Here is a 23,905-nt window from a genome sequence, read left to right as displayed (position 1 = left end):
TTCCCCAACAAAAAAAAAAACCATCTCTCTCTACGTCGTTCTCTGTCCCAAAGTTGAGTGAATTAATTTGCAAATCGTGTAAAAGTTGAGAGGCTTCCCTGCAAATATGGTACAAAGAGCCTCCAGCTCAGCCAGTCAGTCAAAAAAATAAAAAAGGGTAGGTCCTCATTTACTATCATTACGCACTCTTTTTTTTTATTCAATCTTTAAGTTAAATCAAATTTTCTTTTGTGTTATTAAATAAACTGAACAAAGTGCTGAAAAATAAGATAAATAATCAATTACATGACCACGCAAACGATATGTTATTTGACTTGTCGGAGTAAACAGTTATCTATACGTAACTGCGAATTACCTTACGGTTCAGAGCTAAAGACAAACGATGTATTAATCAATAATCACTGAGTACCACAATTCGAATAGTGCCATGCCTTATCAATTTTAGTGGGGATGTCACTTAAGGGAGACCTATAAAGCCAGCAAATTGTAGTGCTTGCCTTACTCAGATTCCATAACTTCCCCTCACCTTTCCATTGACGGCCCCTAATAAGAAATGCTAAAGGCAGTCATCATCATCGACACCCATTGATCATAAAATCGGCTCTCTGTGTTAGGTCGATAGAATTATTTGCTACCGGCTTCCTCCGAAGAACTCTGGGACAGTGTCCAAGCTCGAACACCAGGTAGTCGTAAGTCCATGGGGGTTATCATGTACTCGGACACGATACTGGTGCCAGTAAGTCTCTTCCTCATGGTGGGATACCATGCCTACTTGTGGCACAGCATCAAGACCAGGCCCTCCGTCACCACCATCGGATCCGACGCCCTCAAGAGGAAGTCTTGGTTCATTGCTCTCTACGCGGTACATAATTCATCCTACTTAAAAGTTATTCGGGGCGACGATATAGTGTTTTGCAAATATTGATGTTCATGTTTGCTGCAGGGAGATGATAAGAAGGCCATGCTAGCAATACAGAGCTTGAGGAACACACTGATGATCACCATCCTCACAGCCACCATCGCCGTCCTGGTAACACTGGCGGTAGGCGCCCTCACCAACAACGCTTTCACCGCACGCGACCTCTTCTCCAGCCCCTTCTTTGGCTCCACTTCGCCTAAGATCACCGCCCTTAAGTATGGCGCCGCCTCCCTCTTCCTCGTTGCCAGCTTCCTCTGCAGCTCCCTGGCCCTTGGGTTCCTTATCGACGCAAACTATCTCATCAATGCCTCATCCCCAGCTGGCTTGGGCCCTGACAGCAGCGACGGGTGCCCCTACTCCCTGACCGTGTTCGAGAATGGGTTCGTGCTGGCCATATTTGGAAACAGGCTGCTATGCCTCACATTCCCAATGCTTATGTGGATGTTCGGGCCGGTCCCCGTCGTACTGTCCTCCAGCGCTCTAGTTTGGGTTCTCTATGAGCTAGACTTCACCAAGACACCCTCTGGCATCACGAAACACAGTCCCACCGATTGAATCGTTGATTTTCGTATGGTGACATATGGTGGGAAAGAAAAACATGTCATATTTCTCATGAGTATCTATGATAAAGAACAGCAACTTTTATGGTTAGAACTTCCTGGAATTCAATCGAAGTATGAGTCTTAGGTTCAATCTCGTATTTGTGTGCCTATAAACTTATATATTCATTACTGCCAAGCTCGTATCGTTGGTTACATCAAAATCTCGATCCCGGTACCTCTCACTGAGAGCCAATCCCCAAGCACAGCGAACGGACAATACCAGATCTTTGACGAGGAAGCTCCCTGCAACATGGGAAAGGGAGTACCGTCCACTACAGAATATTTATACGTAGAAAAGGTTGTTTTTCCGGCGGATTTCGGACGGATATGTGTCCCTTGAAAAAAGGGGCCAAGAAGGTTGATAACCCAAGGTATTAAGCCCCGCCCCCATCGATGCAGATTTTAGTAAGGCCGAAGCTGATCTAAGTTCGAAATCAGGCCGCGAATTTGGACAGATCAGCTCTCTGCCTGACAAATTTCAATTCAGGCATGATAATTTGAGAGGTCAGAATATGTTCTCATGAATTCGATAGATGTAACTAGACGATCAGGGAGAGTAAAATTATTCGATGTCAAACTGCAAGTTCATGTAAGCATGCACACTTCTATGTATCTTCCATCACGCGAGGTCGTCAATGGGACATCCCAAGCCCGGGCGACCTCCGGTGGATGCTCGACAGCCGGTTGCCTGGGCTTCGATCGAGTCCATGGACCCTCTCAATCTAGGAGCCCAACATCTCCAAATCTATGTTTGCATAGACAAGCTAATATCCAGGCAACTCCCCTGACACACAAATTCAAATTGTTTGAGTCAAACTGTTACTGATTAATTTCCTCGTGAAACAGTAATGATTCAATGCATCCAGACTCCGAACAGGAATATTAATTTTACTATTTAGGAAGAAGATAAGTATGTAGTACATATCATGCACTCTGTTTTTTTTTTTTTTTTCTTTTGTGGGAAAAATGTGGTTCCTTTCACATTTATTTGCAATGGGCCTTTAATTTAAGAATGGTTGACAGCGTCAAGAGGGTTGTTCATCGTTGTGCCACCCATATATGATTTTTATATAGCCTCTCTTCTCTCTCGTACAAAATAATTCATAAGATGCTCGCTAAGGTCCCAAGTTCGACTTCGTAAATCCGAATATCCGACATAGCCATGCTGCCACCGAGCGACAATACAAAGACCAATTAACATCTCTTAAAACTTGGGAATACATAGAGATTTGATTCAATTGTTGGGACCGGAGCAACCTACTTATTATTGATCGCGATCAAGGCCGGGTGCTCGGGCTTCGGCCGATAAAATTCCCTATGTTGGACCGTGAGCATGACACCATAGGAAGAAATGACTCTCGTGAACACCTAGCTTATACCTATTGCACGTGTAGATTATTAACATTAGTTCTATGATTAGTTGGTTAATATCTCAAATGTTATATTATATCGACGGTCAACTACTAAGCGAGAAGTGAGGGAATCGATGCAACAACAATTTAATGTACCTCCACGTGACAAGGCAGATTATTAACTTCCATTAATTGACCCCAGTACTCAAATTAGATCGATTAACATAATATAATGATAATTAATTAATGCCTTTTTGTTCTTAAGCCCAACCACTCACTTAAACCTGCTCGACTTTTGTCTCTATTATCGACAAAGCCAGAAAGCAACCTTTCTCCTTTACAAATCAAGGCATCGATTAATGATCTACAGTGGCATTATTCTATTGGGTGGAGTCTTTCTCGTCTTTTCAAACCATGAAACAAACCCGCCATCTTTACATTTTTTTCTAAATATAGCATGACATTTGGAGAATAACACGTAAATGCACAACATTTGCATTTCTTCTTAAATATAGCACGACCTTTAAAAAATAGTATAAAAAAGACACAACTTTTAAATTTAGTTGCGCATCTAGCATGGGTGTTAATTATTCTATCGGATTGTAACGATAAGAGCAAATGTGAAGCTAACAATGCTACGTGGTATAATATGATTGGACGAGTAGACCCCACGTGTTTTTATTTAATTTAAAAAAATAAAAGAAAAAAATAAAAGAAAGGGGAATTCAACTTAATAAGAGGAAAGAGGGAAGGGGCCGACGATACTGGCTACGTGCGGTAGCTACCATTTTCCAATTGGGATCGCCGGCCGTAGCAGAACCCCAATTATGCGAGTGGTGGTTGTAATCGGGACACCCATCGTCCGGAATCGAAAGAGCTCAGAAATTTGGGGCTTTTTCATTTCAGCAGTGGAGGCCCCAATTGTACCCCCGCAATCTACAATCCGCTCCTTTCGTTTCTTTTTTAAGAAAAAAAATCTTCTTCTAATTTTTTAATTTTTAGAATTATTTTTAATTAAATAAAAATATGTTGAACCCACTCGTCTAATCATGTTGTGCCACAAGGCGCCATTAGTTGTTACCGTTACATTTAACAAATAATTGAAACCGTTCTAGAATCGCAGCTGAACTAGAAGATCGTGCCTTTTTGTATTTTTTTTAAAGATCATGCTATACTTAGTAAAAAAGGCAAATGTCGCGCATTTATATACTATATTTAAGAAAAAATATAAATTTCGTGCATTTTTACGCTATTTTTAAAATATCATGCTATATTTAAGAGCAAAATGTAAAGGTCCTGCTTTTTTGGTAATTAACTCAAGAAAATCACAAAAGGAAAAAAAAATCATTTAGGTTTTTCTTTTTGTCGAACTATTTAGCATTCAAAAGTTCAACAATTTCATTTTATTTTCAAGCCAAATCGGTAATAAAATGTGAAACTCTTTTAATAATAATTTTTTCACTTACAGCAATCGAATTCAAGATTTCGTTTTGAGCGAAAGACCGGTAAACTTGATATCGGGCAGGTATCAAGTAGGGAATAGAATTTGATACCTGAGAGGTGAGCTCAGTGATGATGCAATACCAGCAACGTCGTACAGTGACGTCAGCTTGAACTGGCAGAAGATATCCAATCGCTCCAATGACCGCGTATCCTGCAAGCGCGCTTTATAATTTATAGGCAACAAATGTTAATGTATGTTATGAAGAAAAAGAATTTAGAACAATAACAATTAATAGTCATTCAACTTAAAATTAAGAGATATTATATTCAATTTCGTAAGGTAAAACGTTAAAGTACGCCCCTCAAGTACATCTATTCGTCAATGTTTGTTATCAAGAAAGAGAATTTAGAACAATAACAATTAATAGCCATTTAACTTGAAATTAAGAGAATTTTATATTCAATTTCATTACAGTACGCCCCTCAAGTACATCAATTCAATTGTACAAACATGTCATAGCGATAATACATAGCCCAAGAAAAGAACCATTTTAGTATTTTCGATAGATATGGAGAGAGTGTAGGAAGATGAGACCTCGGGCGCGTGGGGACATTTCACGCAAACTTATTGAAATCCAAACAGTGCATATGTGGAATTTTCGCACCATCTTTCGTAGCATCTTCCAATTCCACGTCCGACGCAAGCATGTGGCGTGGACCCCAGTCCCCCTCTACCCCCCCTATAAAAATTTATCACTCGGATTACATAGACACATACATGCATACCTTGATGGAGGATTCCTGGCCGGAGATCAGCTCCCCCTCCGCCGCAGACCGGAGGCAGGTGGTGGTGGAGGAGCTCCTCCGCGGCCAAGGCTTCGTGCGGGAGCTGATCCGAGGTCTGCTGAGTGCCGATTCCAACCACCATCATGATCATCATCAATCAACGCGGTCGGCTGAGGATCTTCTTGGGAAAGTCCTGGACTCGTTGAATAAGACCGTCTCGATGATGAGCTGCAACGAAAGCTCCCAATTCGGACCGTCGGAGACATTAATCGAGTCCGAGAATTCAGAGGATAGCTGCAAGAGTAGTTTGACACACGAGGATGGGAGAGGGCGTTACAAGAGAAGGTAGCACGTAGTACCGGATCTATGATATATATACATCTATACTATAATGGAAAAGAACGTTTGAGAGGAAACGATTTGAAAACGAGGTTGCTCTCCTTCAAATTCTTTCATCCGAATCGTTTTTCGGTTTTTTTTTTTTTTTTTTTTTTGCCTGATGTAAAACGAATCTTTTTATTTTTTATTTTTAATTCAAGCGATAATGTATCGATCGATTTATACTAACTATTTAGATGGTATCGGGCAGGAGTAGTGCAGAAACTTGGTCGAAAGTAACAAGTGCTCTGGCGGACGATGGGCATGCGTGGAGAAAATACGGCCAAAAATCCATTCTCAACTCGGACTTTCCTAGGTAAATACATACATACATACATATATATATATATATATATATATATATAGATTCATACCCAACCTTATAACTTATTGATATTTTATCATCCGCAAATTAACCGCTCAGACTTCATAATCATGCGCATCTTAGCATTAAGAAAAAAAAGAGTCATTTATGCATCGAATCGAACTAAATTATGTGTAATATATGACCTCCTAATAAGATTGAACTTGTTATATGGTATTTATTTAATTTTTTGTTATTGAATTATGTGCAGGAGCTACTTTAGGTGCACTCATAAGTTCGATCAGGGATGTCAAGCGACAAAGCAAGTCCAAAAGATATCGACCGATCCCCCGATGTACAAGACCACATACCAAACTCGCCACACTTGCAAGACCCTCTTCCAGTCTCCTCCGATCGTCATCGACTCGCTCGTAGAACCTGCCGAGACTTCGTCCTTCATCCTCAGCTTCGATGGCTCGGGTGAGGATAACTGTTGTCCCTACCTGAGAGAGGGCCCCCAGAGTCGCGTTGTCGTCAGTACCCTGAAGAAGTTGCCATCAACCGACTACCTCGTCTCACCAAACCCGACAGTCCTATCGTCCACTCCCGATTCCGAGCACAGGAACGCGACGTCGAGCTCTCACTTCGATGTTGGTTTCGATGATGCGTTGATGTATGACTGCTATGCCAATAGCTCTGGGCCATGGCGATGAAGGTCACTTCAGATTGAAATATGGAGTCAGGAGACCCACCTCATCATACGATTTTGCAGATCATACGTCCTTTTTCTTGATGAAGAATTAGTCAGGGTCTCGTATATAAGTCCCGTCTAGTTCCTTCTCGGCCTGAGTCAAGCACGCCATCTTAGTCGATCGGGCGTCGGGCTATTTGGGAGAATTTATTGCTTCCCATAATCCCTAGCAAAATCGAACTCAGATCTCCATCATCCTGTGTTTACTTTCCTTCTCAGTTAATTTCCTAACAAGTGAGCTTAGTCCTGAACTTTTCCAAATGGAAAGAGAGCAAAGGATTCAGCCCGATTCACGAAAATTTCGCCCACCCGATCTACACTAGCTGTCTCGATGTAAAGAAGCGAGTAAGTTCATTCTCATCCTTGACCATCACTATTGATAATGATCCATGGAAATCAGATCAAGAGGTTCGACAAGATGAATCGGAGACGTACTCCATCCTATGCGAGATCAAAGAAAAGTCTCAAAACAGACAACGTTGCTGGTCTTTCGGGGTATAGAATGTGGCTATTGTCACTCGATGATAATTGATGCAAAGTCATCGTCACGCATTACTTTCACATGGGCTTAGTAGAATAAGTCATTGCTGGAATATTCATCGGTTCGTACCTATCCAAATGCAGGAAAATGACTTCGCACTGAAATGCAAGACGACAGATCGTATTCATCCCTGCTAAGGCCATGAAACGAACTCAGGTACCATCTGGGACAAGCTCCTGCAGACAAGCAGAGATCGTTCCGACATGGAAGGATGACGCCGTAGAGACTTAGGAGAGAATGAATGAGGCTCACACTAACAAATGGAAGAAACCCTACATTCTCGTATTAAAAATCACGGAACATGATATACAGGAGATGGATTACAGCAGATTCCAGTGTTATCTCCACCGATCGCAAGACTTACCATTTCCATTTCATCGTGTTATAAAATTAAAAAGAAAAAAGAAAGAATTTCCGAGCCTGTTTCTTTACACAAACTATTATATACTTTCGCGTTCCATCTTCATCTTCGTCTTCTCCCCCCTTCCTCAGCTCTCTCTCTCTCTCTCGAAAACCCCTTCAATCACGACAATGAATGATACAGATTATAATGACCTATTCTCTGACTCAAGTCAGTCCAGCCCTAACAATCTCCTTGGAATGAAAATACCTAATCCTCCTTTTCCACTTCCCTTCCTGACCGGGATCCTCCTGAATGCCCAACCAAAACTCTCCCCAGTCCTGTCCCTCTCATCCCCAACGTTTTCGTCTAAGGACTCACTCTTTTACATGATGCTGTGTTTCAGCAACCATTTATGCCCAGCATCTAACTGCATAATGCAGCATGATGAAAGAGGGAATTACGGGGATGGAGACAATCTCCGACATAGTAGAGAAAAAAGTGGGGGAAAATAAGATTGAGAATATGCTTACCTTTAAATAGCAGCGACATTGCTCAATAGGAATCTAGAGGGCAAACCAAAGGGAAGGTGTCAAGTGGAAGCTTGCTTCCCTTTAGGTTGGACGTGCCCAGGCCATTTTAGAACCTCCGCCTCTCTGGCTATTTGGATATCCGAAGGCCAAAATATTTGTCCTAACACTTTGAGAAAAAAGCGGGGAAGCAATGCCACAACTATTATCAGCAAAATGGTGATCCAATACTTGGGTGAGCCAACGAGATGATAGATTGTCCTGAAAGAGATAAATTGAGTATATTGGCACAGTAAGGGCTCGCCAGATAATTGAGTATATTAGTGCAAAAAACAATTTACTATTTGGGAGGACTAACCAGTAATTTGGGAAGACGGGAATAGAATCCAATACCACCATGCAGGCATAAGTTATGATTATGGAACCCCAAACTGCTGCATGAGTGATGGCTACCCAGCGTTGAATATCCATCGCTAGGTGTATATTTACAAGGACAACCACTGCTATTGTCCACAAACTGCCCAAGCTCCATATGTCAATCGAGCTCTCCCTATAAGTGAACACAGGCACGTAAAAAAGAACAAGACTCTGCCATAGTGTGTCTACCATTGTGATCCAGAAGAGGCGCATATTGTAGGCCTCGTGTCTGTGTCCTGCACAATAAAGTTTGGGATACTGCAAGAGAGTCTTGTGGCTCAAGTCCTTGTCAAGAATTCCAACAACAATTGTGGGGACTGATGTGTAGATAATGGAGTAAAACATGCTGCTCCAATCTGTTAAGGCGGATGTAGTTGAGAAGGCAGTACATAGTATGTACCTATAAAATCCCCAGAACAAAAGAAACACCAAATGAGATTGCTTATTCAAGGAAATATGATCATACATGCAGTATGGAGAAGCCGGGACACATTAACATTCATTTTCCTTCAACTAGTGCTAAAGTACAGGGCAAATGCCTAGTGAAAAAAAAAAATGGAACATGATACAATTGAAAGATGATCAAATACTGCAACACTATTCCATGATTATATTCGGAAGGAATTTGAAGTAGAAAATTCTTACATTTTCGTGAAAAATCAGGGTCATTTGGTGAAGAAAGAGCAAATGTTTAGACAGACATCTAGCATGAAACAATACTATAACAGCATGAAAAGGTTTTGCAGTAAGAGAAGTTCATCATACCAGAACAGCATCAACACAAAGACAGCATTTCGATAGAAGTTGTAGAGAACCAAATAAGCAACTCGTTGATAATTCCAGTGACCATGTACGAGAAGTAGTCTTTTCAGAAATCTGAACTGTCCCATAGCAAAATCTGCTGCCATTACTGCCTGTCGCCCTTCCTGACCGCATATTCCAACCCCAACATCAGCCATTTGGATCATTGAGACATCATTGGCCCCTATAAGAATGTCAGCAGTGAGAATAAAGCTTTCTTCTTTTCTCTTAAATAAGAACTACGCATTCATTGCATGGTAACACGAGAAGCCATTCATGCCCAACCTGCTGTCTATAACTAAAGTCAATTTTCATGCACAAGTCCACATGACTTCCAGTCCTACAACTAAAGTATTTCCAGATTTTAATTCCAAGTGTATTCATCTGCATAAGGAATTAATTTTTGGTTATTGAGTTTTAGAAATTCAGTTCAGCCAGGGTATTTCATTGTATAGACACAAATTTGCATCGGCCCCTGTCACCCAAAACAGAAGTTGAAAGCTTTCTGGATAGACATAATTGAATTGAGAAGTAGATGCATCAGGAAAGACAGTAAATAAATCCAAGCAGAAAAATTCTGAGCCAGAGTTAAAAGCGCAAATGCAAAGAAAGAGTATCAGGAGATAACTTACCATCACCTATAGCCAACGTCATATCATCAGTCCGGCTTTTGACTAAGTCAACAATACCAGCCTTTTGCAATGGGGCAACACGACAGCATAGGACAACCCTACAGGCAGTTGCAAGGTCGAAAAGCTGCTGACGGAAAACAAGAACATTATAAAATGCAATTTAGAAATAATATACATGACGAAGTGAAAAAAGGAAAATGCCAATATTTGCAGCTATATTCATAAAAAATCAGAAGAGCTACACACAATGAAAATGGAAAGTGTACAAAGAGAATTATCCAAAATCTAATTAGAGGCTGGACGAATCCTACCTCTGATTCCAGATCCTTTTCCAAAATGTACACTAAACTGTTCCCATCGATAACAAGCGCCAACGGCGCATTTAGTTTTTCCTCCTTGACGGAGTTCCACTGTGGCTTCTCGAAAGACTTTGTGTCATAATGAAGCCCTTGATTATTACTTTCTGCACCACTTCTCTGTTTCAAGTTTTCATTTCTTTCATCCACTCCATACTTGATCTTGGCATCAGCCAAAAGATTTCTACACTCAGCTTCTGAGTTGCCATTAATAACAATGTGTTGCATATCTGTCATCAAGAGCTTGCAAGAGAGTCCAATAGAAATTGCTGTCTCTTGCTTATCTCCAGTCAGAACCCAGACTTTAATTCCTGCTTGTCTAAGGGACTCTATAGTCTCCGGGACACCTTCTTGGAGCTTATCTTCAATTGCAGTGGCACCAAGTAGACTAAGGTTGCTCTCTATGAGGGCAGCTGTTTGACGTAGCTTTAGAGCTCTTTCAGTGAGAGAAGTGCTGGCATCTTCATACCTGCATTGCCACTGCTCAAGTTCCAAAGCAGTAAGATCTCTAGCAGCAACAACAAGGGTCCGTAGGCCTTGCAAAGAATACTGTGTCAGGTGGTCCTGCGTTTCATGCCATAAGTGGTCACCACTTTCGATATCCTTTGTTATGACACTGAACATGGAACTGTCAGCACCTTTCACTAACACTTTCACAGTGTCATCAGGAAATCTGATGACAACAGACATTCTTTTGCGCACACTATCAAACTCATGCAGCCCCAACACATCCAACCTACATCAAGTTAGGGCAAAGTTCAGTGCAATCATCAATGAAATATATGAAAACTCACAATGGAGATAACAAAAATGTCAAAACCCAAATAATGTTCAGATTACATAATATATTTAGTTTTTCTTAGATTTTCAAACGAAGGTCCATCCTCAAGGACTACATCTTTTCCTTAACAAACTGAATAGCCTGGATATAAGCTATCAACTGGCCAAATGTCAGTTGTAGGGACAATAAAAGAGCATCTTATGAGAGAGAGAGAGAGAGAGAGAGAGAGAGAGATTTTCTACCTTAATTTCTCACCATTGACATCAATCACAATATGCCCGGAAGTGCGCTCAAAAAGAGTATATCCATAGGCGGAAGCAGCAGAGACCAAAGCTTGCTCATCAGGAGATTCACCCTGATATTCAATCATTTCCATATCATCGTGAATAATTGGTATAACCGTGTTACATGCAGCCAGTGTGAGAAAAAAGTTGTGTGCAGCAAGCCTCTCCTCTTCATTTGATTTTTTGTGCAACAACTTCATCAACTTGGAATCGACAGTTATTTCAGATTTGAGTTTCCATTTCCTCCTATGTACAGTTCCTCCTGTGCAAGATGGCAAAATTGATCTTATAAGAGAACGTGAATCAGAACCTGACAATACTTTTAAATTAACCGCGACCCCAAGTGAAATAATTTAACCAATCCAAGCAATAAATATGGATAAAACATGAGCATTAAGGCCAAATTACCACTGTAATCCACGTGAATGTTTAAACATTTTCCAAGACTAAACTAAAAGTTAAGTATACTTCCATGACAAGAACAAAACAGATAATCCACCGGGAAATCAAAGAAAATTAATACCTGCTGTATTGGTTTCCTGCAACAAATCGCCCACATGCTCATAATCCCCATAGTCCTTGCCAAACACACTTGCTCTCCGGAATAACATTTTGTTTTCAGTCAGAGTCCCGGTTTTGTCAGAGAATATATAGCGAATTTGACCCAAATCCTCATTTATATTCAAAGATCTACACTGGAACCGTGAATCAGAAGCACTGTCGTACATATGCTTGTCTCCAATCATAAAGTACGACTGTCCTAAACGAACCAATTCCATGGTTATGTAAAGAGATATCGGTATCATTATCTGAAACACTATGATGGAACTCAGAAATGAAAAGAATGTCTCCATGGGAATTCCATAGTATTTGTATGTTTTCTTGTAATCCTTGCCCATTGTGAAGTATCTCTTCCTGTAGTATGGCAACGTATCAAGCTGTTCCTTGTGGCGTACAAGCCATAACCCCATTCCAAGAGCCACAACAAAACACATGACAAAAAGAAATACAGACAACCAGAAGGTTTCCCTGTTCATGTAACTCTCCAGTTTACTTCTTTTGGAAGGAGACGTTGCACTGTTCAGCATGGCTTTCGTTTCCTGTCCAGCATACACCACAACCCCAATGACCCAGTCCGTGTTCTTCAACTGACAACCGCGCAATATTATATTTGATTGGGTGAGCGGAAACTTCTGCCTGTCAAACTCCATGTTGGCTGTGAACTCATAAACATTCCTATTGGGTTGCTCACATCTGATCAGCCCTGAAACAGAAAACCCTTCAAACTCGGCAGAGGCAGTTTCTTGCCGAGCATATCTTGTCTTCAAGTTCGACTCACCATCTAAATTCATTGTCTGAATGTAAGCAAGTCCACTAGAATCACTTGTGCCAAGCAAGACCATGTCACATGGAATTGTCTCATCAGCAAAGATTTTTACAACCTCACCAGCTTCTATGTCCTTCCATCTCTTCGGTCGGAACTCCCCAGACTGAAGCACAAGAGCTTCCCTATTGTTCTCCTTGCGGTCTGATCTGTGCCTTCGCCAGTCCTCATACCCATCTTTAACAGCAGTGACAGACAGCACGAACAGGAGAGGGAAAAGAGAGACTGTTCTCCCAAAGACAGCAAGCGGTGGAAGCTGATTGAGAGCAGCAATAGCTAGAAAATACAAATATGCAACACGGTGGAACTGAATGAAGAGATTCTTAGGCAGAAAAGTGAGTATGGTGTACTTGCTAGTCCGAATTTCATTCCCAGTGAACTCATACTTCTCATTAGTCCTCCTCGGATCATTGATATAGATCAACCTTGAATCCTCTTCACAAAGCTGGTTATCTTCAAACTGCATGCTCTTATGCCGGACTCTCTGAGACTTGCCCGACTTATCCTGCACCATATACGGAGCCCCTGATCGCCCAAGGGGCGCCGAATTAGTGATGTTACAACTAGCCAGCTCCATTGAACCCCACGCAACCTGCCGTTTCTGGTCTAGCGTGGGGCATGCCAATGGAAACCGCTGGTGACTCTGTAGCTCAGCCGAATAGACCTCTCTCTTAGCCGCAAGAGGATATGGATGCTTAAGGGGATTCCTAGAAAAAAGAGATTCTAAGGGAGCTAAATCTCCCTCCTGTTCCTCTTCTGATTGCTCCGCGTTTACCTCTACCACATTGGTCTGATTGTCATCGCAATTTGACGATGTGAGCGAAGCATCACGGCAGAGGCAGCCGAAGGAGCCGATACTCCTAATACGCTTCGGAGGTTCAGAATCTGACGAAGAGAGCAATGGCTGCCCAGAAGTCATAAATCAAAAAACTCCGACGACCGCATGGTAGAACCGAATGCATTAACTGCCTCTACTTTAAAGAACTACGCCAAAACATCTTAAAAGGACTCTGCTTACACCCCCCCCCCCCCCCCCCCCCCCCCCCCCCTCGGAGCTCGCAAGTCCAAGGCACTACGACAAGGATTCGCTCGAAGATGGCTGACCGGCAATCTCAGCTCAGGAAAACTGGATTATCAACGGCGTTATCCCAATAGTCTTTCCACCCCCCCAATGTGATAACTGGCAATAATTGACCTCAGCCTCCCAAGAATGGTGAAAATCACATAAAAGCATAGACCAGCCCCTGTCCTGTCGTCAGAATAATGATTCCTCGCTTCCAAGGAGACCCTTCAAAAATCTTATTGCAGACGAAAAGAGACCCTTCAGGATTCAATCACAAGCAGCACCACAGAGGCCCAAAGACGCAACCCCCCAAAAAGAAAATCCAACTGTTCCTGACGCTCGAATTCACTCAAATGTCGACAAGATACTGACTTTGAGACAAATGTGACACCGGCCGTATATGGGTGTCCGAGAACAAGCCAAAACTGAGAGGAGTAAATGAGACAAAATTTACCCAAATGTACCTCAGAGAAAACCGTAATTCAGTCTGAACATCGATAAATGGGCAACGGAACGGACACAGGAACTGGGGAACGCACCTTAGGGAGAGACCAAAACGGGGTTGAAGGGGGAGAATTGATCAAAAACCGGGTTTTGGGAATCGGGAAACGGGCGGATCAGAGATGGGATTCAATGCACTGAATGCGAAATCATGGCAAAATGGCAGGAGGGGTTGCCAGGGAGGAGTCGATAGATCTGGCGGGATCTGAATTACATCACATCAGATCAGCTTTTCTTCTGCAAACGGAGCAGCAGCAGCAGAGAGATCAAATGGACTGGGCTACCTCATCAGAGGCAGGAGGAGAGAGAAGAGAAAAGGACTAGGGCTAGGCTGGGGCTGGGGCTGGAGCTAGGGCTCGTCGGAGGAAGGTACAGAGAGAGAGAGAGAGGGGGAAGAGATTTTGGGAAGGATTGAATCGATTCCATGAAGAGCGTGTCCAGCGGAAGCAGACAGGGAGGGAAGGACGAGTGGTAAACCATGATTCTTGGTTTCCCCCCTCCCCCCTTGAAATTATTTCACATTTTCCCTATTTTTGTGAAATCTTATTAGGATTTTCTTCATTTTCTTTTTCATTTTTAGTGTCACTATTATTTCTCTACTCTAGATTTACTATTACATTTCATTATAATATATTGGATCTCAATTAATCCTTAATCCAATCGAGCCGGTTCGACTAACTAAAAGGTAAATGTTATAATATATTTTAGCTTTTAAAATTTTCATCCAAAAAAAATATTTTAGCAACTAAAATATTTTTTATTTAAAAAAAATGAGTATCGCTCCTGAAAACTGCGTTCTGTGAGTTCAGGCCGACAAGACCAACCGTATCATATGTCTATAATAAGAGTTGTTATATCATCGTAATAATAAACCTAAAAATCTTCCTAATTCATCTCACTCACAATGGTATGAGTTGTAATTTACACAATCTCCGAGGTTATTCTATATATATCTATGTGTAATTTTGAATTAATGGTGGTGATTTTTACGCAAACTAGTTCGGAGGATTTAGCATTCTTGTTATAAAATTTGAAAAACGATGTAGATCTATGTATGGGACCAATCATGTATTGAACTTATAATGATACATTTCTCGTCCGTTGAGCTCAAAAAAGGCTCGCTTGAGCTCTCAAAATTGCCTTAGGAAAAGACCTCGGGAGGTAAAATAAGTCTGATGTGTGGGGAGCTACCATAATCATGCATCTAAGAGTAAAAGTTTTGAAGCATCGTAATTATATGCTACCGACCACCGGCGTAACAATAGGGCCATCCCCTCGAACTATCTGATCCATAATGGAGATTATATATCCATCGAGTGGTCGAGGTTACAGGTTTGCTAGCTAAGCAACTTAATTATTGATATTAGAAACTTAATCAGTTTATAAGACGAGTCACGCGTGTTTTGTATAAACCTTTCTCGAGGTCTTGAAAATTTTAAATCATATTTCCACATTCCAATTAACCGATGTGAGGACTCATGACAACTTGAACATTGTCTATCATATGAAATGCCCCCCGAGAAGGAAGGCTGTGAATAAGAGTTAGACATGGAAATTCTCATTGCAAGCTGTATGAATCATAACTTAAATGGATAGACGTTTCACTTATATATTTTACTACAGAAAGATTTTATTTATACAATAAAAGCTTAATTTCTTAGGGAAAATAGTTTCCAATTTTGTGCATTGCACAGATTTGTTACATATAGAAACTCTTTCATAATCTTTTAAGATGAATTTTCTTCTTGTATGAATAATAAAAATTTCAATAATTAATTTCTAGTTTCAAACAATAATTTCCAGTACATTAATTTAGACTAGTATTAAAACGTTTTAGTGATAATCTTGCAGCTCATAATCATATTTAATATTCATTATATATTTATTTCTATATTTTACGAGATTGTTATCTGCGTTAAGTTCAAATATGCAAACTTATTTTTACAAATTTTTTGATATATTTTTTTTCTGAGAAATATAATTTCTAAGTTTTATATGCCAATATAATTTTGTTTGACTAGTACTTGTTATATATATTTTTTAAATCCTGTATCAATTATTTTTAAATGAAAATTATACTCAACAATTTTCTAACTACTTATTTTATTAATATGGATGGCATACTTATTAGTCGCTAATATATATATATATATATATATATATATATCAGGTATTTAATTTAGATATACAAATGTCATCTTACACATTTTTTCAATATAGTACCGTTCGAAATTCTTAATTTGAAGGGTTAAATTCATATTATTTTTAAATGATCATACGTCCATGTATGTAGTGATTTTCTGATAATTTATATAAATGTTTAATTGAATATATTCAAATTAAAATTATTCAATATCCATTTTTCACATTTATTTATTATATATTAATTATGTAATACTATTTAGAATAACTGTCACATTTATTAATGGCAATTATAGCAAAATGTAGCCAACTTACTTTATATAATACAAAAGTACTCAATTTCATTTTCATATTTGTTCATTGTATATTATTTATATAACAATTCTTAGAATAGTTGTTTTATCTATTAATAACATATTAAAAAAATAGGTAATAACTTTTGCAATCTATATAGAATTTTTTTATGGACAAAATTTTTTAGTGTTCCATTTTATATGATACTTGGTAGAATTTTTATTTTTTTTATAAAACCATTTGGTATAATTTTCAATGCTAGGCAATAAAAGGTTAAAATCTGATGAAAATTGTTAATTACCGTATGCCTTTCTTAATACTCTCTCCCTTTTATACTAACTAGCTATTAAATCCTTGTGTTGCACGGATTTTATATTTTATTATGTAAATTCATTATGAAATGTTAGATATTAACATAATTATTAATATTGATTTATATGTTTTTACACAATATAAACTTTAATACGATAATTCTAACATTATCAATTTATGTTTTACACGCTAGATAATTTTAATTTTAGAGCTCATAAGTAAATAATTCATGTAAATTATTTTACAGTCATGATCTCAATTATTAATTCAATTTATAAGAAAATAATTATAAAATCGCAGAAATATAGAATTGGTAGTTTTTAGTTAATGAAAGAAAGATTAATAATCAGAGTCTATATAATTCTAACATTATATTTTCTCAATTGCCTTTTTTTCTCAAGCATATTTCATAAATTAAGTTTTATAAATTTGAATAATTTTAGATAAAATGAGTAATCACTTTGATGGGAGATTTAATTTAATTTAATAAGGTTAATGATGATTATTAAAATTAAATAAATAAACTTTAATAATTGTTAATTTCTTTAAAATTATCTATATTTATTTAACGATAAAATAGTAATTGCTTATAAAATAACAAAGTGATAAGAATACTTTTTTAATATTTCTTCTAGATATATTTTTTTGAATTACAATAATTCAACTTCTATATAACAGAGACATTTACTATTCTATCATCATTGACTATTCTATCCCTATTTAACAGAGACATTTACTATTATGTCATCATTTTATAGGGTGAGATATAATTTTATATATGTGAATTATTATTTCGATTTATATCTTCTTTTGTAGGGAGATTGCACCGCAAATCACTATCTTTTTATATCAATACAAGTTCACCAATTTAGTGAATTTAATGTTTTAATAATGTCTATGGAATAAATTAATGTTTTTAAAAATAATATTCTACGACAATCGCATTTATGATACTTAATTAAAATCTCTTTGACAATATTTGATAAAAACAAGTGACTTTAAATCATCAATATTTTAATTCTATACGTAGAATCGTACATATAATATGAGCTTATTTGTTGTATAATATACTTATTTATTGTTTATGTAGATCAACTGGAATATTTATTTTAAAAATATTAATAGTATTTACTACTAGCACTTATTATTTGGTATAATATATATATATATATATATACAGATCATATCACATTTTGAAACTAAAGCTTAGTTTTTGAACTCTATTTTTTGCTGGATATAGTTTTTGAACTCTATAGAAAGGAATTATTGGCCAGTTGTCATCTGTTAAGAAAATTTCAAATATCTTATCGATGGGACATCTACTCCATGCTGGTCGCATTCCAAGAAAAATGTTTTATCCGGACGAAAATCTCTCCTCTTAAAATAAGCAAAGTCCATTCTTTTATAAATTTCCTGTCTCAAATGAGGGACGAAGTATTTTAATCTTGAATTTCTCTCCCAATAAAAATGTATGGAAAAAAGTAAAAAAATCTCATTATGATTTGAGTTTGAGACAAATTGGACCATGTAATATTTTTAGGGATAAATAACACAATGTGATTCACTTCTTAAGACATAATGAACCTCACAGTTGATTTTTTAGTCATTTTTTGTCCTCAAACTTTTCTTTTTGTCATTATTACCCTCAAAATTTTTAATTTTTTTTCAATTTGATCCTAAAATTCGAAAAAAAGAAAAAGAAAAAAGAAAGTGGCTGGGGCCGTCGGTCAGCGACCCCAACCCCACCCTCGAGGTTTTCGACATCCTCTGTGGGTGTCCACAATCTCGGTGGTGAGGTCTAGGTCGCCGATCGACGGCCCAAGCCCCTCCCCCTCTTTTTTTTTTCGAATTTTAGGATCAAATTACAAAAACAAAATGAAAGTTTGAGGGTAATAATACAAAAAGAAAAGTTTGAGGACCAAAAGTGATTAAAAAAATTAACTGTAAGGTTCATTATGTCTCACGAAGTGAATCACATGGTATTATTTGTTTCTAAAAAAAATCACAGATCCAATTTGTTTCAAGCTCAAATGATAAGAAGAGTTTTTATACTTTTCCCAAAATGTATTGATGTAGCCCCGTATTCTCATTACTAGTTGGTTGCATACTCTCGACTCAAATTATCTCTTGCTTTCCTTGGAAGAGAAACATTCAAATTATCTTTTTACTGTTACAATTTTTTTTTTTTTTTTACATTATTGGAATAGGTTAACAATCTCATGAAATTGACTAACCATCAAATCAGTGAGTTCATGTATCCCAATCCAAAACATTGAAATATAACATCTAGAGATCTTAAATTAGTTCACTGTATACACATTCATTCATCATTTGCTAATCCAATCATTATATTGATTCTAACTAACTAGATCTACATAAATAAAGAAAAACTTTATGAACTATTATGATCTAATTAAAGTTTCGATTTTTTTTCCTTCTCTCAATTAATATTCAGCATATTTGATCCATCGAATGCATGTTCTTGACTCAGAAAGCTACCGAATCGGTTGCAATATTAGTATAGATCTTTCGATGAACTTGGGCCTCCTTCAGAATCACCCATGATTCTAATCTAATGAAGATTAACGTATGATGTAATTCAAGAATAAGAGAATAAAATGATTGCAGCATTCTTTATTTCTAAAAAAAAATTCTCATTTCATTCTGAGCCCGAAATTACAATGAGACATTATAATTTTCTTTGGAACATTATCCCAAGGAAAAAAAAAAAAAGACAAGTAAAATTAGACAGAGGTAGAGACAGAAAGAGAGACAATTCTTCATTTCTCGATGAGTGATTCTGAAGAAATAGAACAGGGACTGTCTGCCTCTGCCTCCCTCGCTGTCTCGCCCACAGATTCCTCCATTTCTTCAGATTTCAATTCCTTAAAAAATTTGAAATACAAGAGAAGAATAAAATCAATCACTTGCCCACAAAAGAAAAATGGAGAAAATAATTAATGAAGAAAAAATTTCCCATTTTTTTATAATTGGAGAATTTTCCACTTTTGAATTTTCTGTTCCCAGAATGGGGTTTCATATTTTAGTTCATCATAGCATGTTTTCACATTTTCGGTGGTTTTTCATCTGATTTTAGCTGGAAAAAACGAGAAAACGCCTGGAAACAAGAAGTTCCCTTATGTTCCCTTGGTCAAGTTTCCGTTCTTTGATTCATTTTCTATCCAACATGAACATAGAAAACTGTAGAAATCTGTTTTTCTATACCTGGGAGAATGAAAACGAGACCGGCTGCAGTTCGGTAGTTCTCTTATGTTGCTGCTTCTCCCTCAATGATCGAATCGGAGACACCCTCTGATTCCCGAAACAACGAAATATGCAATCAGCAATGAGCAAAGGTTCCCGAAAATTCAAGATTCACAACATGGAATGGGGCACTTGATTTCATTTTATCAGCTCTGTCAATACGTACCATGCACGATATATGCAGCTGCTTCAGCCTGTACAACCGGTCGACCTCGATCTCGAGCGTCTTCTGGACTTCCCCTCTCCTCTCGATCTCCTTCATCTGCGCCTCCAGGAACGTATCCCGCTCCCTCAACGTCTGCTCGGTCTTCTCCCGGTCCAACCTCAGCCTCTCGAGCTTCTTCTTCACAGCGCTGAGCTCCTCCGCGAGCGAGGAGTCGAGGATGGGCTCGACCTTGGCCGGAGAAGCTGGAATGGGACTGGCGAGGACGAGGTTCTCCTTGTTCGATTCGGTTGCGGAGTAGATCTCGATAAGGTCCCCCTTTGGCTTGGATCTAGGGAGCACGGGGATCGGAGTAGCCGGAGAGTTCCTCGGCTGGAGAGGCTTCCGGCCGGAGCTCGGCCGGAGCTTCTCGGCTGCGGGAGCTCTACACTGAGGCTGAGGCATATGCATAATGTGAAGTGGAATCTGTCTGTACTGTGCGCTCGAATGAGACGTAGGAGAGAGTATAAAAAATTGGCCTCTGAGAGGTTTGAATTTAAATGGAGACAGGCGGAAACGGCTACTTTGAATAAACTAAGGAATTTGTTTTTTTCTTCTTTTCCCTTTTGCTTTTCCTATGTCCCCATGACACCGACCGGACCCGCTCCATCTCGCTCCGAGGTTTGCTCATGGCCGCCAGTCGTTCTCCGATGTTCCGCCGTACGTAGTATTGCCAATTCACGAGACCGACCGAACATCAGCTCTGTCGTGGCCCATCATAGAGCTGTGAATGCAGTTGAGTCATACTTGACCGACTCATTTCGATGCTTTGCTATTAGGTCATGACCCAATTGAGATGTTGCAGTGGTCTGGCATATTTCGGATAGGATGGATAAGGGTGGAATGATGCGATTAATAACCATGTTAAACCCAGAACCTTTATGCAACACAAACAAGCACTCCACCACAAACAATCTGTACAAGGTGTTTATCGGCAAGTCCGGAAAATTGAGCCGAGCAGATCAAATTTACATGAATGTTCACAAGAAGTCCATCGGAAGATCCCAGTCATCCTCAGTTTCTCCAACTGTAGGATGAAATTTCCGACTGCTGAAGCCTCTTCGTGTAGACCTACCCTTTGATGACCTTTCTGGCTTTTCGAAATCAGAATATTCATCAAATTCATCCATGGTCCTCACTTTCTTCTGATTATCCCACAAACCCTGCATATGCAAGCATGATTCGATAAGAAAACCGAATCAACCACGCCACTGGAAGGGAAAGACATGATTGACGGGTATGATTAAGCTCGAAGCGTACCTTTGTCAGCCTTTGTATTCGTGAAGCTGCGGCTTCGTGCACAACTACTCGGTCAGAAGCTACTTCGAGTACATCCTGGAGAAATAAAGCATAGGTACTCACCTGGAGTAATGAATAGCATCCATCGTATCATATAAGCATTTTATAAGTCAATTCAACAGAGAAGATGCCAAATCTAGAAATGCTTTTTCTAGTCAAAATTTCAATTCACCTACCAGACTCGAGGGAATGATTGAAATTCCAAATGAGTCCAGCTCAAGCGATTCAACTGCTCCTGAATTAATGTTGAACGTATATCCCCGAACCTGGAGATATGTAAAGAAGAGATTAATTAGTACGTGATGGTAAAACACTGGAACATGAGGCGTTTGCTGGATGATTTGAACTCACCTTGCCAATCGTTCGCCTACCCGGAGTTACAACTTCATATCCTACCTAACAAAAAGTAGTTCCATTCATGAATGAATATACTCGCATCTCAGGCTCTCAATCACGAGCAAAAACTACCAAATGATCACACTCAAAAAGAGTCATTTCAAGTGTCCAGATAAAACCAAGTTTAGACCCGACCACCTACTTTCTTTGCCTAGAAGCCGAGAAATGCAATCAAAATTTAGCCATGTACAATGTCTGATGACTATGAATTTACATAATAGTTTATTCAGGGGATCCGACTAGTAATCTCCACAATAAACAAATAACGAAGGGAACAGAAATCCTAGGGTGGGCATGAGGTGTGACCAGAATAACTGGAATTGCATTCTCCATTTGACAACAAGCAATTCTTGTATTAGCAACGAGCAGAGCAGAAGATGTACCAGCGTCTCCAGTCCAAGCATTTTCAGTTCATTCTCCAATACATTCTCATTCTCAACGAGCACAACATCACCAACCTGCAAGCAACAATAATTGTGGTCAAGATACCAAATCACGATTATTGGGTGAACATTCTCTGGAGGCAATGAACATTGACAAGCTCGAAATTCCAATGAACGGTGGCAGAAGATGAGATGTCCATAATCCCAATCCAGCGAAAAAGCAATGCAGACAAGGAACAAGCAATTAAAAGGAACCTGGCAAATTTCCTCCAGAAGAAACCGTTCTGATTCACCAGAAAGCAAATTCGATCTCACTTCTACGATCACGACCATCCACTGAATGAAGAATAGACTCATTAAACCATATCACATTTCTTTGCAGTCGGTGAAACTGCTGTAAGAGAATAAATAGCTAAACTAACAACGGTTTACAGCACGAATCATGACAGCTCCGGCAATAATTATAATGGCTTCACACAGCTCTAATCAAATATAGCTTGAGAAAACAATCAACATTGATCATAGCTTGCAATTTGGACGAGCTCAAACGGAACTAATTCCTGCCGACATCTCTCTTTTTAACAGACCACACTTTTCCAGTTTTAGCAGATAAACCAAATCCAAAACCCGAGCTAAACTCTCGAAAAGAGATGATTTTTCCCGAATAACCAATTTGCTCCGAGCTTCAAAGATAAGAAAAATCTCACTCACAGTGGCAGTGTCCACCCAGAGCTGGGAGACAAAACCCAAGCTGAGAGCAGAGCTCATGCTAATCACTTGCTTCGCCATCAAGCTCGATCTCCTCATCACCTGCCTCCCTTTCCCCATCTTCGCCTCTCCGTTTCCCTTCCCTTCGACCTGAACCAAATCCCCATCCTCCGCGTTTCTCAGCGGCAATGTCCCACTGGCCTTCTCCTCGCCATCTGCAGCGGCCCTGCCCCGCTCTTCCGAGCCCAAATTAGGTTTCGTTCCCGAGCGGAAACTCCCACCTCCGGGGTCGTCGGTCTTGAACCCTAGCTCGCTGTACGATCCGTCCGCCGAGCTCCTCTTCGCTGCACCACCTGCGGACGGGATAATAGACCATCTGCGATATGAAGATAGCTTTGGGTAGCTTATCCCGTTCTGGGAATGCCCGCGTGGAGAGGCCGTGAGAATGCGACTGGAGGCAGAGTTAATCCCCAGCTGCCGAGTGATGGAGATTGACAGAGGGGACGAGGAAACGCAGTCCGACATAGTAGGACCTCAAGCTCGAAGCTTCAGCTGCACTGAAGAAGAAGAAGAAGAAGACGCAGCAAAATCATGCCTCTCTCTGAGGATTCTCCGCCATGGCTGACAGTGAAGAGACGTCAGACATGGCGGGCGCTCCATCATCGACGAAGAGGATAATATGACGTGGCAGCCATCTAGACTATTTGACTTTGTTTTGACTTTTTACTGTTCCCCACTAC

The 23,905-nt window shown here is 39.4% G+C and overlaps 5 protein-coding genes across 10 annotated transcripts; 2 read left to right on the top strand and 3 right to left on the bottom strand.

Annotated features, from left to right (window-relative positions):
• Positions 1-519: 519 nt before the first annotated feature.
• LOC116206914 lies at positions 520-1,615 on the top strand. Its single transcript, XM_031539749.1, has 2 exons — positions 520-862; positions 944-1,615. The coding sequence occupies exons 1-2, from the start codon at positions 698-700 to the stop codon at positions 1,472-1,474; spliced, it is 696 nt and encodes a 231-aa protein (XP_031395609.1). The 5' UTR covers positions 520-697; the 3' UTR covers positions 1,475-1,615.
• Positions 1,616-5,085: 3,470 nt separating this feature from the next.
• Positions 5,086-6,834, top strand: LOC116206679 (WRKY DNA-binding transcription factor 70). The gene is made up of 3 exons (XM_031539477.1): positions 5,086-5,447; positions 5,692-5,796; positions 6,056-6,834. The coding sequence occupies exons 1-3, from the start codon at positions 5,095-5,097 to the stop codon at positions 6,495-6,497; spliced, it is 900 nt and encodes a 299-aa protein (XP_031395337.1). The 5' UTR covers positions 5,086-5,094; the 3' UTR covers positions 6,498-6,834.
• A 199-nt stretch (positions 6,835-7,033) lies between these two features.
• Positions 7,034-14,668, bottom strand: LOC116206678 (phospholipid-transporting ATPase 1-like). 4 transcript variants are annotated; one of them, XR_004156759.1, is made up of 8 exons: positions 11,741-14,668; positions 11,176-11,479; positions 10,108-10,888; positions 9,797-9,920; positions 9,129-9,348; positions 8,305-8,763; positions 7,950-8,207; positions 7,034-7,252 (listed from the first exon to the last, which is right to left on the bottom strand). XR_004156759.1 is itself a non-coding variant. In XM_031539475.1 (8 exons), the coding sequence occupies exons 2-8, from the start codon at positions 13,518-13,520 to the stop codon at positions 8,009-8,011; spliced, it is 3,867 nt and encodes a 1,288-aa protein (XP_031395335.1). In that variant the 5' UTR covers positions 13,521-14,089; positions 14,204-14,668; the 3' UTR covers positions 7,950-8,008. The 4 variants fall into 4 exon arrangements, 2 of the variants coding, with proteins under 2 accessions (XP_031395336.1, XP_031395335.1); XR_004156758.1 differs by lacking the exon at positions 7,034-7,252 and adding an exon at positions 7,331-7,846; XM_031539475.1 differs by lacking the exon at positions 7,034-7,252 and having other exon boundaries at positions 11,741-14,089; positions 14,204-14,668.
• A 4,882-nt stretch (positions 14,669-19,550) lies between these two features.
• On the bottom strand, positions 19,551-20,939 carry LOC116207985. The gene is made up of 3 exons (XM_031541138.1): positions 20,344-20,939; positions 20,139-20,225; positions 19,551-19,798 (listed from the first exon to the last, which is right to left on the bottom strand). Exons 1-3 carry the CDS (start codon positions 20,788-20,790, stop codon positions 19,694-19,696), a joined length of 639 nt encoding a protein of 212 aa, XP_031396998.1. The 5' UTR covers positions 20,791-20,939; the 3' UTR covers positions 19,551-19,693.
• Positions 20,940-21,235: 296 nt separating this feature from the next.
• On the bottom strand, positions 21,236-23,833 carry LOC116207983. Of its 3 annotated transcripts, none has more exons than XM_031541135.1 (7): positions 23,169-23,833; positions 22,713-22,793; positions 22,458-22,532; positions 22,030-22,074; positions 21,855-21,944; positions 21,640-21,741; positions 21,236-21,542 (listed from the first exon to the last, which is right to left on the bottom strand). In XM_031541135.1, exons 1-7 carry the CDS (start codon positions 23,688-23,690, stop codon positions 21,360-21,362), a joined length of 1,098 nt encoding a protein of 365 aa, XP_031396995.1. In that variant the 5' UTR covers positions 23,691-23,833; the 3' UTR covers positions 21,236-21,359. The 3 variants fall into 3 exon arrangements, with proteins under 3 accessions (XP_031396995.1, XP_031396996.1, XP_031396997.1); XM_031541136.1 differs by having other exon boundaries at positions 21,640-21,714; XM_031541137.1 differs by lacking the exon at positions 22,713-22,793.
• Between the last annotated feature and the right edge of the window lie 72 nt (positions 23,834-23,905).

This window comes from Punica granatum, chromosome 5, assembly GCF_007655135.1.
Source record: "Punica granatum isolate Tunisia-2019 chromosome 5, ASM765513v2, whole genome shotgun sequence".
NCBI classification, from domain to species: Eukaryota; Viridiplantae; Streptophyta; class Magnoliopsida; order Myrtales; family Lythraceae; genus Punica; species Punica granatum.
Note: the sequence above shows the minus strand (reverse complement) of the source record. Positions and strands in the feature narration are given on the sequence as shown.